Source organism: Oncorhynchus clarkii, chromosome 10 (assembly GCF_045791955.1).
Source record: "Oncorhynchus clarkii lewisi isolate Uvic-CL-2024 chromosome 10, UVic_Ocla_1.0, whole genome shotgun sequence".
NCBI classification, from domain to species: Eukaryota; Metazoa; Chordata; class Actinopteri; order Salmoniformes; family Salmonidae; genus Oncorhynchus; species Oncorhynchus clarkii.
In genome coordinates this window covers 7,874,354-7,889,581 of record NC_092156.1, presented here as the reverse complement: position 1 = coordinate 7,889,581, position 15,228 = coordinate 7,874,354, and the positions used below count along the sequence as shown (strand labels likewise).

General features: G+C 50.6%; 1 protein-coding gene across 2 annotated transcripts in view; it reads left to right on the top strand.

The window, feature by feature from the left end:
• Nucleotides 1-15,228, top strand: part of LOC139417967 (rabankyrin-5-like) — a 55,283-nt gene that overhangs the window by 8,152 nt on the left and 31,903 nt on the right. For both annotated transcript variants that reach the window (XM_071166997.1, XM_071166996.1), the window contains exons 6-10: nt 1,656-1,805; nt 3,277-3,442; nt 5,815-6,019; nt 6,497-6,565; nt 6,902-7,107. In XM_071166997.1, the coding sequence (XP_071023098.1) occupies nt 1,656-1,805; nt 3,277-3,442; nt 5,815-6,019; nt 6,497-6,565; nt 6,902-7,107 (796 nt within the window). The remainder of the gene's footprint in view (nt 1-1,655; nt 1,806-3,276; nt 3,443-5,814; nt 6,020-6,496; nt 6,566-6,901; nt 7,108-15,228) is intronic.

The window sequence follows — 15,228 nt, the reverse complement described above, 5'->3', positions numbered from 1 at the left end:
ATATCGCCCAGCCCTACTTTCCCCTGGTCTATGTCATGGAAAGAGCAGGTGTTCATAATGTTTAGTGCCCTGTGTATATATCTGCTGCTAAATGAATATAGGATAAACACTACACTGACTGTCCCAACTGTAGACAGGATTATACTGTCTCCTTAACTGTCCTCGTCTTTTTTTATTTTAATATTTATTTAACTAGGCAAGTCAGTTAAGAACAAATTCTTATTTTCAATGACGGCCTAGGAACAGTGGGTTAACTGCCTGTTCAGGGGCAGAACGACAGATTTGTACCTTGTCAGCTCGGGGGTTTGAACTTGCAACCTTCCGGTTACTAGTCCAACACTCTAACCACTAGGCTACCCTGAAGATAAATGTATTTTAAAACGCCTTCAATGGAAACGATTGCATTCAATAATCTATCAGTTGTTCCCAGCAGCTGAATCTCTGGAAGGTATCACTACGTTCCCCATGGAAACAAGTCCTCTGTTCTGTATCCATTTGTCCAGTCTCTGGGGGTAATACACCTTGTCTTTTAGTCCTGAGCCCAGACTGGAGTTATCTCTCTTTTCTCTCGCCCTGCTGTGTCAAGAAAACCCTTCGTTTTATAACCTCGTAAATCCCTTCGCTCGTCTTCCGGAGCCCCGTGATTCTCAAGGTTACGTTTATGACTAGGACTCAGGAAATGTCTGGTCATCTTCAGCCACCTGACTGACTGACTGACCGACTGCTTTTAGTGCTGCTGCTCAATCTGTTGTGTCATTATACCTTTACTACTCTGGCAGAGACTTTGATTAGAGGTTTGGAGTGAGGAGGAGATGGATCTCATTTCAATAGGAATACAATTTGACACCCTCGAAGTGTTTTCATTAAAGACAGACAACTAGGGCTGGGTGATATATCAAATTAACTGGAATGTATTAGTGCAATGTTCAAAATGACTATTTTACACCTTAACACTGTATCGCAAAAATCTAGGTTTTTATTCATTTGTTATGTTTTTATAAGTGTTTTGGTCTCGTCTCCTTCGCTCCTTCTGTGCTGTGACACCAAGCCCCTCCTCCCATGCTCTGTGCCCTGTGCACCTTTCTACACCAAGCCCCTCCTCCCATGCTCTGTGCCCTGTGCACCTTTCCACACCAAGCCCCTCCTCCCATGCTCTGTGCCCTGTGCACCTTTCCACACCAACACCAAGCCCCTCCTTCTGTGCTGTGTGCCCTGTGCACCTTTCCACACCAACACCAAGCCCCTCCTCCCATGCTCTGTGTGCTGTGCACCTTTCTACACCAAGCCCCTCCTCCCGTGTCCTGTGCACCTTTCTACACCAAGCCCCTCCTTCCGTGCTGTGTGCCCTGTGCACATTCCCACACCAACACCAAGCCCCTCCCCCTGCCGTTCACAACAACAAAGACAAAATATAATATAATATAAAGTCTTGAATTATTGCAAAAACAAAAAAAAAGCACGTTAAACTATTTTGATAAAATTATTAGTGGGTCTTACTGTCGTAATGTAACACCATCTAGACGTACTAGATGGGACAAGACCCCTCCTTAAGACCACCTTTTTAATGGGAATGTCTGTTCTAGAAACTAATATTTCTATAACCTAGATGACAGAGCATTACATTTTAATTTTATTTTTAATCTTTCTCTCGACAGGATGACCTGAGGAAAGAGGACTTCAGCACTATGAGTGCTCCGCTGCTCTACAAGATGATTAAGTCTAAAACGGAGTTCCCACTTCACAAAGCCATCAAGGTCGAGAGGGAAGACGTGGTCTTCCTCTACCTCATTGAGATGGACTCGCAGGTGAGCGACCACTTACACACGTTTGCCTCGGAGGCAACCCTAAGTATGTTCAGTGTAACAGGTTTCGCTGAAGACCAATATCCTGTTATCTCATCTGGAGCAGGGCCTGAATTCAGAGTCTGTTGGGTGCTGATGACAGATCAGTGTTTGAGAAGCTAACTAGATGTCTTTCTATCTACACTGAACAAAAAATATTACATGAAACAATTTCAAAGATTTAACTGAGTTACAGTTCATATGAGGAAATCAGTTAATTGAAATAAACGTATTAGGCCCTAATCTATGGATTTCACATGACTGGGAATACAGATATTCGTCTGTTGGTCAAAGATATCTTAAACAAAACAAAAAAGTAGGGGCGTGGATCAGAAAACCAGTCAGTATCTGGTGTGACCACCATTTGCCTCATGCAGCGCGACACATCTCCTTCACATTGAGTTGATCAGGCTGTTGATTGTTGGCCTGTGGAATGTTGTCCCACTCCTCTTCAATGGCTGTGTTAAGTTGCTGGATATTGGTGGGAACTGGAACGCGCTGTTTTTCGCGTCAATCCAGAGCATCCCAAACAAGCTCAGTGGGTAACCTGTCTGGTGAGTATGCAGGCCATGGAAGAACTGGGAAATGTTCAGCTTCCAGGAATTGTGTACAGATCCTTGCGACATGGGGTTGTGCATTATCATGCTGAAACATGAGGTGATGGCAGCGAATGAATGGCACGACAATGGGCCTCAGGATCTTGTCACGGTTTCTCTGTGCATTCAAAGTGCCATTGTCAGGTCAAGACCCTGGTGAGGTCGACAAGCAATCATATGAGCTTCCCTGAGACGGTTTCTGACAGTTTGTGCAGAATATCTTTGGTTGTTCGAACCAACAGTTTCTTCATCTGTCCGAGTGGCTGGTTGCAGACAATCCCGCAGGTGAAGAAGCCGGATGTGGCGGTCCTGGGCTGGCGTGGTTACACGTGGTCTGCGGTATTGACGCCGATTGGACGTACTGCCAAATTCTCTAAAACGATGCTGAAGGCGGCTTATTGTAGAGAGATGAACATTAAATTCTCTGGCAACAGTTCTGGTTGACATTGCTACAGTCAGCATGCCAATTGCACACACCCTCAACTTGAGACATCTGTGGCATTGTGTTGTGTGACAGAACTGCACATTTTAGAGTGGCCTTTTATTGTCCTCGGCACAAGGTGCACCTGTGTAATGATAATGCTGTTTAATCAGCTTTTTGATATGTCACACCTGTCAGGTGGATTGATTATATTGGCAAAGGAGAAATGCTCACTAACAGGGTTGTAAACAAATCTGTGCTCAAAATTTGAGCGAAATAAGCTTTTTGTGCATATGGAACATTTCTGGGATCTTTTATTTCAGCTCATGAAACATGGGACCAACACTTTACATGTTGCGTTTATATTTTTGTTCAGTGTAGAGTAGAATACATGTTCTTCTGTTCTCCACATCCCTAGTTGCCTGGGAAGCTGAATGAACTGGACAACAATGGGGACTTGGCCATGGACCTGGCTCTGTCTGGTAAACTGGAGAGTATCGCCACAACGCTGGTCAACAACAAGGCAGATGTGGACATGGTGGACCAGAGTGGTTGGAGCCTTCTGCACAAAGCCATCCAAAGAGGTAGGGGGCGCCGCACATTCCCTACAGTATGTCATGTACTACACTGCTCAAAAAAATAAAGGGGACACTTAAATGACACAATGTAACTCCAAGTCAATCACACTTCTGTGAAATCAAACTGTCCACTTAGGAAGCAACACTGATTGACAATAAATTTCACTTGCTGTTGTGCAAATGGAATAGACAACAGGTGGAAATTATAGGCAATTAGCAAGACACCCCCAATAAAGGAGTGGTTCTGCAGGTGGTGACCACAGACCACTTCTCAGTTCCGATGCTTCCTGGCTGATGTTTTGGTCACTTTTGAATGCTGGCGGTGCTTTCACTCTAGTGGTATTATGAGACGGAGTCTACAACCCACACAGCTTGTGTGTGTACAAACCACACAAGCTCAGGTAGTGCAGCTCATCCAGGATGGCACATCAATGCGAGCTGTGGCAAGAAGGTTTGTTGTCTGTCAGCGTAGTGTCCAGAGCATGGAGGCGCTACCAGGAGACAGGCCAGTACATCAGGAGACGTGGAGGAGGCCGTAGGAGGGCAACAACCCAGCAGCAGGACTTCTACCTCCGCCTTTGTGCAAGGAGGAGCAGGAGGAGCACTGCCAGAGCCCTGCAAAATGACCTCCAGCAGGCCACAAATGTGCTTGTGTCTGCTCAAACGGTCAGAAACAGACTCCATGAGGGTGGTATGAGGGCCCGATGTCCACAGGTGGGGGTTGAGCTTACAGCCCAACACCGTGCAGGACGTTTGGCATTTGCCAGAGAACACCAAGATTGGCAAATTCGCCACTGGCGCCCTGTGCTCTTCACAGATGAAAGCAGGTTCACACTGAGCACATGTGACAGACGTGACAGAGTCTGGAGACGCCGTGGAGAACGTTCTGCTGCCTGCAACATCCTCCAGCATGACCGGTTTGGCGGTGGGTCAGTCATGGTGTGGGGTGGCATTTCTTTGGGGGGCCACACAGCCCTCCACGTGCTCGCCAGAGGTAGCCTGACTGCCATTAGGTACCGAGATGAGATCCTCAGACCCCTTGTGAGACCATATGCTGGTGCGGTTGGCCCTGGGTTCCTCCTAATGCAAGACAATGCTAGACCTCATGTGGCTCGAGTGTGTCAGCAGTTCCTGCAAGAAGAAGGCATTGATGCTATGGACTGGCCCACCCGTTCCCCAGACCTGAATCCAATTGAGCACATCTGGGACATCATGTCTCGCTCCATCCACCAATGCCACGTTGCACCACAGACTGTCCAGGAGTTGGCAGATGATTTAGTCCAGGTCTGGGAGGAGATCCCTCAGGAGACAATCCGCCACCTCATCAGGAGCATGCCCAGGCGTTGTAGTGAGGTCATACAGGCACGTGGAGGCCACACACACTACTGAGCCTCATTTTGACTTGTTTTAAGGACATCACCTCAAAGTTGGATCAGCCTGTAGTGTGGTTTTCCACTTTATTTTTGAGTGTGACTCCAAATCCAGACCTCCATGGGTTGATAAATTTGATTTCCATTGATAATTTTTGTGTGATTTTGTTGTCAGCACATTCAACTATGTAAAGAAAAAAGTATTTAATAAGAATATTTCATTCATTCAGATCTAGGTTGTGTTATTTTAGTGTTCCCTTTATTTTTATGAGCAGTGTATATTGCTTCAGGCTCAACTCTGGCCTAGAGACAATAACACAACCCTCCCTATCAACGCTGGGCTAGAGACAATAACACAACCCTCCCTATCAACGCTGGGCTAGAGACAATAACACAACCCTCCCTATCAACGCTGGGCTAGAGACAATAACACAACCCTCCCTATCAACGCTGGGCTAGAGACAATAACACAACCCTCCCTATCAACGTTTCGCTAGAGACAATAACACAACCCTCCCTATCAACGCTGGGCTAGAGACAATAACACAACCCTCCCTATCAACGCTGGGCTAGAGACAATAACACAACCCTCCCTATCAACGCTGGGCTAGAGACAATAACACAACCCTCCCTATCAACGCTGGGCTAGAGACGATAACACAACCCTCCCTATCAACGCTGGGCTAGAGACAATAACACAACCCTCCCTATCAACGCTGGGCTAGAGATAAAGCGTGCTGAGGTTAAGGCATGCCCCAGTGTGTGTTCTGATTCTCCACACATGTGCACTACAGCACCTGCGCCACAGGTGGCTGGTGGAACCTTAATTGTGGAGGACGGGCTCATAGTAGTGGCTGGAGTGAAATAGTATTGAACACATTGTTTCCGTGTTTGCCTTCCTTGCCTCACCAGCCTCCTGTGACCTTTTCATAACCAGTCATTGAATGGAGATGTAGATCATGTTTCCCCCTCCACTCATCCCTTTCTTCTCTCCCGCCGCCCCCACAGGTGACGAGTTTGCCTCCACTTTCCTGATCCGCCACTCGGCCCAGGTGAACGCGGCCACGGTCGGCGCGGTGGAGACCCCCCTGCACCTGGTGTGTTCCTTCAGTCCCAGGAAGCACTCTGGGGACGTGATGAGTGGCATGGCCCACATCGCTGAGGTTCTGCTCAAGACAGGGGCCAACCCCAACATGCAGAACAGCAAAGGAAGGTGGGTGGGCATCCTGATTCAATGACCTCATCTGGTGTGATATATATATATATATATATATATATAACAAAACTCTATTAAAATGTTTTTGGATTTGTTCTTTAACTTGAAATCGGCTTCTAATCTATATTTCGTTCCACGGGGGTTAAAGCTCTCTTCCGACATATGGATTATTTGTTTTGATTTCCAATATTGAAAAGGACTGGAATTGTACTAAACTACGAGTTTGACCGTGTACAAAATAAATCCCCTTTCCCTAAAAGCATGAGGGTCAGGACTTCTGACACGAAAGGAGAGGTTAACTTGGCCCCAGACAAATGGATCTGAGATCGACTGAAGTTTCAGTCGTGGCAGTTAGTCTGCTTTCACCCCTGCTGAATGTTTTGATCTGTTTGTGTGTGAGTTACCTGAGGTTTTTTTCTTCTAATTGTCCCAATACTGTAGCGCTATATATATTGATCGTTTTTGTTTCCCCAGAACTCCTTTGCATGAAGCGGTGGTGTCGGGGAACGAGCCTGTGTTCAACCAGCTCCTGCAGTGCAAACAGTGAGTTAAAACGGTTGGAGCGTTGGACTAGTAACCGAAAGGTTGCAAGTTCAAACCCCCGAGCTGACAAGGTACAAATCTGTTGTTCTGCCCCTGAACGAGGCAGTTAACCCACTGTTCCTAGGCCATCATTGAAAATAAGAATTTGTTCTTAGCTGACTTGCCTAGATAAATAAAGGTAAATAAAAAAATAATAATGTAATTAAAAAACAGGAAACTTTTTACTAAACACTAAGCCGTTGACCTGATTTTTAAAAACACCCTGAGTAGCCGCCTGTATTTCCTGGTGTAACGTTGTCATCTGTCCCCCCCCTTTTCTCCTGTGCCTCTCCTCAGGATGGACCTGGAGCTGAAGGACCATGAGGGTAGCACAGCTCTGTGGCTGGCCCTGCAGTACATCACCGTGTCCTCTGACCCCAACGTTAACCCCTTCGAGGACGAAGCTGTGGTGGTGGAGAACGGAACATCGTTTGATGAAAACAGCTTTGCAGCCCAGCTCATGCAGAGAGGCAGTAACCCAGACGCACCAGACACCGCCACAGGTACTGTTCCAAAACTGAGTTTACATTTATTTTTTTTATTTTTTTAACTAGGCAAGTCAGTTAAGATCAAATTCTTATTTACAGTGATGGCCTACCAAAAGGCCTCCTGCGGGGATGGGGGCCTGGCATTTTTTATTTATTTTTAATACAATATAAATATAGGACAAAACACACATCATAAAGAGAGCAACATCAGTATTCAAAAAGATCAGTAATGACACTACACACTACATAAAGTTAACATCAGTAAACAGTAATGACCAACACTACACTCTTCCTGAACCACGTCTCATTAAAGACCAACAGTAAACAGTAATGACCAACACTACACTCTTCCTGAACCACGTCTCATAAAGACCAACAGACTGTAAAGATTGCCACTCCACCACCTTTGGAAGATCTGTCTTGCTGAAAAAGGTTATAACCAGAAAAGTTAACATCAGTATTCAAACGTCTCATTAAAGACCAACAGTAAACAGTAATGACCAACACTACACTCTTCCTGAACCACGTCTCATTAAAGACCAACAGTAAACAGTAATGACCAACACTACACTCTTCCTGAACCACGTCTCATTAAAGACCAACAGTAAACAGTAATGACCAACACTACACTCTTCCTGAACCACGTCTCATTAAAGACCAACAGTAAACAGTAATGACCAACACTACACTCTTCCTGAACCACGTCTCATTAAAGACCAACAGTAAACAGTAATGACCAACACTACACTCTTCCTGAACCACGTCTCATTAAAGACCAACAGTAAACAGTAATGACCAACACTACACTCTTCCTGAACCACGTCTCATTAAAGACCAACAGTAAACAGTAATGACCAACACTACACTCTTCCTGAACCACGTCTCATTAAAGACCAACAGTAAACAGTAATGACCAACACTACACTCTTCCTGAACCACGTCTCATTAAAGACCAACAGTAAACAGTAATGACCAACACTACACTCTTCCTGAACCACGTCTCATTAAAGACCAACAGTAAACAGTAATGACCAACACTACACTCTTCCTGAACCACGTCTCATTAAAGACCAACAGTAAACAGTAATGACCAACACTACACTCTTCCTGAACCACGTCTCATTAAAGACCAACAGTAAACAGTAATGACCAACACTACACTCTTCCTGAACCACGTCTCATTAAAGACCAACAGTAAACAGTAATGACCAACACTACACTCTTCCTGAACCACGTCTCATTAAAGACCAACAGTAAACAGTAATGACCAACACTACACTCTTCCTGAACCACGTCTCATTAAAGACCAACAGTAAACAGTAATGACCAACACTACACTCTTCCTGAACCACGTCTCATTAAAGACCAACAGTAAACAGTAATGACCAACACTACACTCTTCCTGAACCACGTCTCAGTAATGACCAACACATCTGGATTGGAGCTGTGAACCCACACTTTCAATTGGTCCATTTTTAGGTAATAAGCTTCTAATCAAATCAAAATCAAATCAAATTTATTTATATGGCCCTTTGTACATCAGCTGATATCTCAAAGTGCTGTGCAGAAACCCAGCCTAAAACCCCAAACAGCAAGCAATGCAGGTGTTGGAAGCACAGTGTTGTCTCTCGTGTAGAAAGGCTTTTATGAGAGCAGAAATCAGTGAAACAGATATCAGACCACAAGTCAGAATTGGGGCTAGCAACAGTAGATGGGCCAGGGTGTACATGCACATTTCCAGATATCATCAACAGTAGATGGGCCAGGGTGTACATGCACATTTCCAGATATCATCAACAGTAGATGGGCCAGGGTCTACATGCACATTTCCAGATATCATCAACAGTAGACAGGCCAGGGTCTACATGCACATTTCCAGATATCATCAACAGTAGACAGGCCAGGGTCTACATGCACATTTCCAGATATCATCAACAGTAGACAGGCCAGGGTGTACATGCACATTTCCAGATATCATCAACAGTAGATGGGCCAGGGTGTACATGCACATTTCCAGATATCATCAACAGTAGATGGGCCAGGGTCTACATGCACATTTCCAGATATCATCAACAGTAGACAGGCCAGGGTCTACATGCACATTTCCAGATATCATCAACAGTAGACAGGCCAGGGTCTACATGGATATCATCAACAGTCAGGGTGTACATGCACATTTCCAGATATCATCAACAGTAGATGGGCCAGGGTGTACATGCACATTTCCAGATATCATCATCAACAGCACATTTCCAGATATCATCAACAGTAGATGGGCCAGGGTGTACATGCACACATATTCAACAGTAGATGGGCCAGGGTGTACATGCACATTTCCAGATATCATCAACAGTAGACAGGCCAGGGTCTACATGCACATTTCCAGATATCATCAACAGTAGATGGGCCAGGGTCTACATGCACATTTCCAGATATCATCAACAGTAGACAGGCCAGGGTCTACATGCACATTTCCAGATATCATCAACAGTAATAAAATCAAGGCACGGGAGGGGACAGGGAGAGCTCTGCAGTGGTGATTTATGACATCAATGTACATCAGATGGCAACAAGATCATGTTGTACAGCAATTTCATCAGATAACATGAATACAAAGCTGGCGAGAGGCGGTTAGAATAGGATGGGAGGTCAAAAGTCTGTGTTAACCAGTAGAGAGTCAGTGTGGGAACAAACCTAGTCAGTCCCACGGTTGGGTAAAGAAAGTTTGTAGTCAACAAAGTATACAGGAGTCATGAGGCAAATTGCGCAAGAAAAAAAACAAAAATATATAACGACTTGGGGAGTCACTCGCCCCTACAGTGTGCTGGAGGCAAGCGAAAGCTCGGGAGAGAGGGGTGAGTGTGGTGGAGGTACCTGTACCAGACAGGGGGAGACAGACCAGGGAGAGAGGGGTGAGTGTGGTGGAGGTACCTGTACCAGACAGGGGGAGACAGACCAGGGAGAGAGGGGTGAGTGTGGTGGAGGTACCTGTACCAGACAGGGGGAGACAGACCAGGGAGAGAGGGGTGAGTGTGGTGGAGGTACCTGTACCAGACAGGGGGAGACAGACCAGGGAGAGAGGGGTGAGTGTGGTGGAGGTACCTGTACCAGACAGGGGGAGACAGACCAGGGAGAGAGGGGTGAGTGTGGTGGAGGTACCTGTACCAGACAGGGGGAGACAGACAGGGAGAGAGGGGTGAGTGTGGTGGAGGTACCTGTACCAGAGGGACAGACCAGGGAGAGAGGGGTGAGTGTGGTGGAGGTACCTGTACCAGACAGGGGGAGACAGACCAGGGAGAGAGGGGTGAGTGTGGTGGAGGTACCTGTACCAGACAGGGGGAGACAGACCAGGGAGAGAGGGGTGAGTGTGGTGGAGGTACCTGTACCAGACAGGGGGAGACAGACCAGGGAGAGAGGGGTGAGTGTGGTGGAGGTACCTGTACCAGACAGGGGGAGACAGACCAGGGAGAGAGGGGTGAGTGTGGTGGAGGTACCTGTACCAGACAGGGGGAGACAGACCAGGGCAGACGGTGAACAGAGAGGGGTGAGTGTGGTGGAGGTACCTGTACCAGACAGGTGGAGACAGACCAGGGCAGACGGTGAACAGAGAGGGGTGAGTGTGGTGGAGGTACCTGTACCAGACAGGGGGAGACAGACCAGGGCAGACGGTGAACAGAGAGGGGTGAGTGTGGTGGAGGTACCTGTACCAGACAGGGGGAGACAGACCAGGGAGAGAGGGGTGAGTGTGGTGGAAGTACCTGTACCAGACAGGTGGAGACAGACCAGGGAGAGAGGGGTGAGTGTGGTGGAGGTACCTGTACCAGACAGGGGGAGACAGACCAGGGAGAGAGGGGTGAGTGTGGTGGAGGTACCTGTACCAGACAGGTGTAGACAGACCAGGGCAGACGGTGAACAGAGAGGGGTGAGTGTGGTGGAGGTACCTGTACCAGACAGGTGGAGACAGACCAGGGCAGACGGTGAACAGAGAGGGGTGAGTGTGGTGGAGGTACCTGTACCAGACAGGGGGAGACAGACCAGGGAGAGAGGGGTGAGTGTGGTGGAGGTACCTGTACCAGACAGGTGGAGACAGACCAGGGCAGACGGTGAACAGAGAGGGGTGAGTGTGGTGGAGGTACCTGTACCAGACAGGGGGAGACAGACCAGGGCAGACGGTGAACAGAGAGGGGTGAGTGTGGTGGAGGTACCTGTACCAGACAGGGGGAGACAGACCAGGGAGAGAGGGGTGAGTGTGGTGGAGGTACCTGTACCAGACAGGTGGAGACAGACCAGGGCAGACGGTGAACAGAGAGGGGTGAGTGTGGTGGAGGTACCTGTACCAGACAGGGGGAGACAGACCAGGGCAGACGGTGAACAGAGAGGGGTGAGTGTGGTGGAGGTACCTGTACCAGACAGGGGGAGACAGACCAGGGAGAGAGGGGTGAGTGTGGTGGAGGTACCTGTACCAGACAGGGGGAGACAGACCAGGGAGAGAGGGGTGAGTGTGGTGGAGGTACCTGTACCAGACAGGTGGAGACAGACCAGGGCAGACGGTGAACAGAGAGGGGTGAGTGTGGTGGAGGTACCTGTACCAGACAGGGGGAGACAGACCAGGGCAGACGGTGAACAGAGAGGGGTGAGTGTGGTGGAGGTACCTGTACCAAACAGGGGGAGACAGACCAGGGCAGACGGTGAACAGAGAGGGGTGAGTGTGGTGGAGGTACCTGTACCAGACAGGGGGAGACAGACCAGGGAGAGAGGGGTGAGTGTGGTGGAAGTACCTGTACCAGACAGGGGGAGACAGACCAGGGAGAGAGGGGTGAGTGTGGTGGAGGTACCTGTACCAGACAGGGGGAGACAGACCAGGGAGAGAGGGGTGAGTGTGGTGGAGGTACCTGTACCAGACAGGTGGAGACAGACCAGGGCAGACGGTGAACAGAGAGGGGTGAGTGTGGTGGAGGTACCTGTACCAGACAGGGGGAGACAGACCAGGGCAGACGGTGAACAGAGAGGGGTGAGTGTGGTGGAGGTACCTGTACCAGACAGGGGGAGACAGACCAGGGAGAGAGGGGTGAGTGTGGTGGAAGTACCTGTACCAGACAGGGGGAGACAGACCAGGGAGAGAGGGGTGAGTGTGGTGGAGGTACCTGTACCAGACAGGGGGAGACAGACCAGGGAGAGAGGGGTGAGTGTGGTGGAGGTACCTGTACCAGACAGGGGGAGACAGACCAGGGAGAGAGGGGTGAGTGTGGTGGAGGTACCTGTACCAGACAGGTGGAGACAGACCAGGGCAGACGGTGAACAGAGAGGGGTGAGTGTGGTGGAGGTACCTGTACCAGACAGGTGGAGACAGACCAGGGCAGACGGTGAACAGAGAGGGGTGAGTGTGGTGGAGGTACCTGTACCAGACAGGGGGAGACAGACCAGGGCAGACGGTGAACAGAGAGGGGTGAGTGTGGTGGAGGTACCTGTACCAGACAGGGGGAGACAGACCAGGGAGAGAGGGGTGAGTGTGGTGGAAGTACCTGTACCAGACAGGGGGAGACAGACCAGGGAGAGAGGGGTGAGTGTGGTGGAGGTACCTGTACCAGACAGGGGGAGACAGACCAGGGAGAGAGGGGTGAGTGTGGTGGAGGTACCTGTACCAGACAGGGGGAGACAGACCAGGGAGAGAGGGGTGAGTGTGGTGGAGGTACCTGTACCAGACAGGGGGAGACAGACCAGGGAGAGAGGGGTGAGTGTGGTGGAGGTACCTGTACCAGACAGGGGGAGACAGACCAGGGAGAGAGGGGTGAGTGTGGTGGAGGTACCTGTACCAGACAGGGGGAGACAGACCAGGGAGAGAGGGGTGAGTGTGGTGGAGGTACCTGTACCAGACAGGGGGAGACAGACCAGGGCAGACGGTGAACAGAGAGGGGTGAGTGTGGTGGAGGTACCTGTACCAGACAGGTGGAGACAGACCAGGGCAGACGGTGAACAGAGAGGGGTGAGTGTGGTGGAGGTACCTGTACCAGACAGGGGGAGACAGACCAGGGCAGACGGTGAACAGAGAGGGGTGAGTGTGGTGGAGGTACCTGTACCAGACAGGGGGAGACAGACCAGGGAGAGAGGGGTGAGTGTGGTGGAAGTACCTGTACCAGACAGGTGGAGACAGACCAGGGAGAGAGGGGTGAGTGTGGTGGAGGTACCTGTACCAGACAGGGGGAGACAGACCAGGGAGAGAGGGGTGAGTGTGGTGGAGGTACCTGTACCAGACAGGTGTAGACAGACCAGGGCAGACGGTGAACAGAGAGGGGTGAGTGTGGTGGAGGTACCTGTACCAGACAGGTGGAGACAGACCAGGGCAGACGGTGAACAGAGAGGGGTGAGTGTGGTGGAGGTACCTGTACCAGACAGGGGGAGACAGACCAGGGAGAGAGGGGTGAGTGTGGTGGAGGTACCTGTACCAGACAGGTGGAGACAGACCAGGGCAGACGGTGAACAGAGAGGGGTGAGTGTGGTGGAGGTACCTGTACCAGACAGGGGGAGACAGACCAGGGCAGACGGTGAACAGAGAGGGGTGAGTGTGGTGGAGGTACCTGTACCAGACAGGGGAGACAGACCAGGGAGAGAGGGGTGAGTGTGGTGGAGGTACCTGTACCAGACAGGGAGAGACAGACCAGGGAGAGAGGGGTGAGTGTGGTGGAGGTACCTGTACCAGACAGGGGGAGACAGACCAGGGAGAGAGGGGTGAGTGTGGTGGAGGTACCTGTACCAGACAGGGGGAGACAGACCAGGGAGAGAGGGGTGAGTGTGGTGGAGGTACCTGTACCAGACAGGGGGAGACAGACCAGGGAGAGAGGGGTGAGTGTGGTGGAGGTACCTGTACCAGACAGGTGGAGACAGACCAGGGCAGACGGTGAACAGAGAGGGGTGAGTGTGGTGGAGGTACCTGTACCAGACAGGGGGAGACAGACCAGGGCAGACGGTGAACAGAGAGGGGTGAGTGTGGTGGAGGTACCTGTACCAAACAGGGGGAGACAGACCAGGGCAGACGGTGAACAGAGAGGGGTGAGTGTGGTGGAGGTACCTGTACCAGACAGGGGGAGACAGACCAGGGAGAGAGGGGTGAGTGTGGTGGAAGTACCTGTACCAGACAGGGGGAGACAGACCAGGGAGAGAGGGGTGAGTGTGGTGGAGGTACCTGTACCAGACAGGGGGAGACAGACCAGGGAGAGAGGGGTGAGTGTGGTGGAGGTACCTGTACCAGACAGGGGGAGACAGACCAGGGAGAGAGGGGTGAGTGTGGTGGAGGTACCTGTACCAGACAGGTGGAGACAGACCAGGGCAGACGGTGAACAGAGAGGGGTGAGTGTGGTGGAGGTACCTGTACCAGACAGGGGGAGACAGACCAGGGCAGACGGTGAACAGAGAGGGGTGAGTGTGGTGGAGGTACCTGTACCAGACAGGGGGAGACAGACCAGGGAGAGAGGGGTGAGTGTGGTGGAAGTACCTGTACCAGACAGGGGGAGACAGACCAGGGAGAGAGGGGTGAGTGTGGTGGAGGTACCTGTACCAGACAGGGGGAGACAGACCAGGGAGAGAGGGGTGAGTGTGGTGGAGGTACCTGTACCAGACAGGGGGAGACAGACCAGGGAGAGAGGGGTGAGTGTGGTGGAGGTACCTGTACCAGACAGGTGGAGACAGACCAGGGCAGACGGTGAACAGAGAGGGGTGAGTGTGGTGGAGGTACCTGTACCAGACAGGGGGAGACAGACCAGGGCAGACGGTGAACAGAGAGGGGTGAGTGTGGTGGAGGTACCTGTACCAGACAGGGGGAGACAGACCAGGGAGAGAGGGGTGAGTGTGGTGGAGGTACCTGTACCAGACAGGGGGAGACAGACCAGGGAGAGAGGGGTGAGTGTGGTGGAGGTACCTGTACCAGACAGGGGGAGACAGACCAGGGAGAGAGGGGTGAGTGTGGTGGAGGTACCTGTACCAGACAGGGGGAGACAGACCAGGGAGAGAGGGGTGAGTGTGGTGGAGGTACCTGTACCAGACAGGTGGAGACAGACCAGGGCAGACGGTAAACAGAGAGGGGTGAGTGTGGTGGAGGTACCTGTACCAGACAGGGGGAGACAGACCAGGGCAGACGGTGAA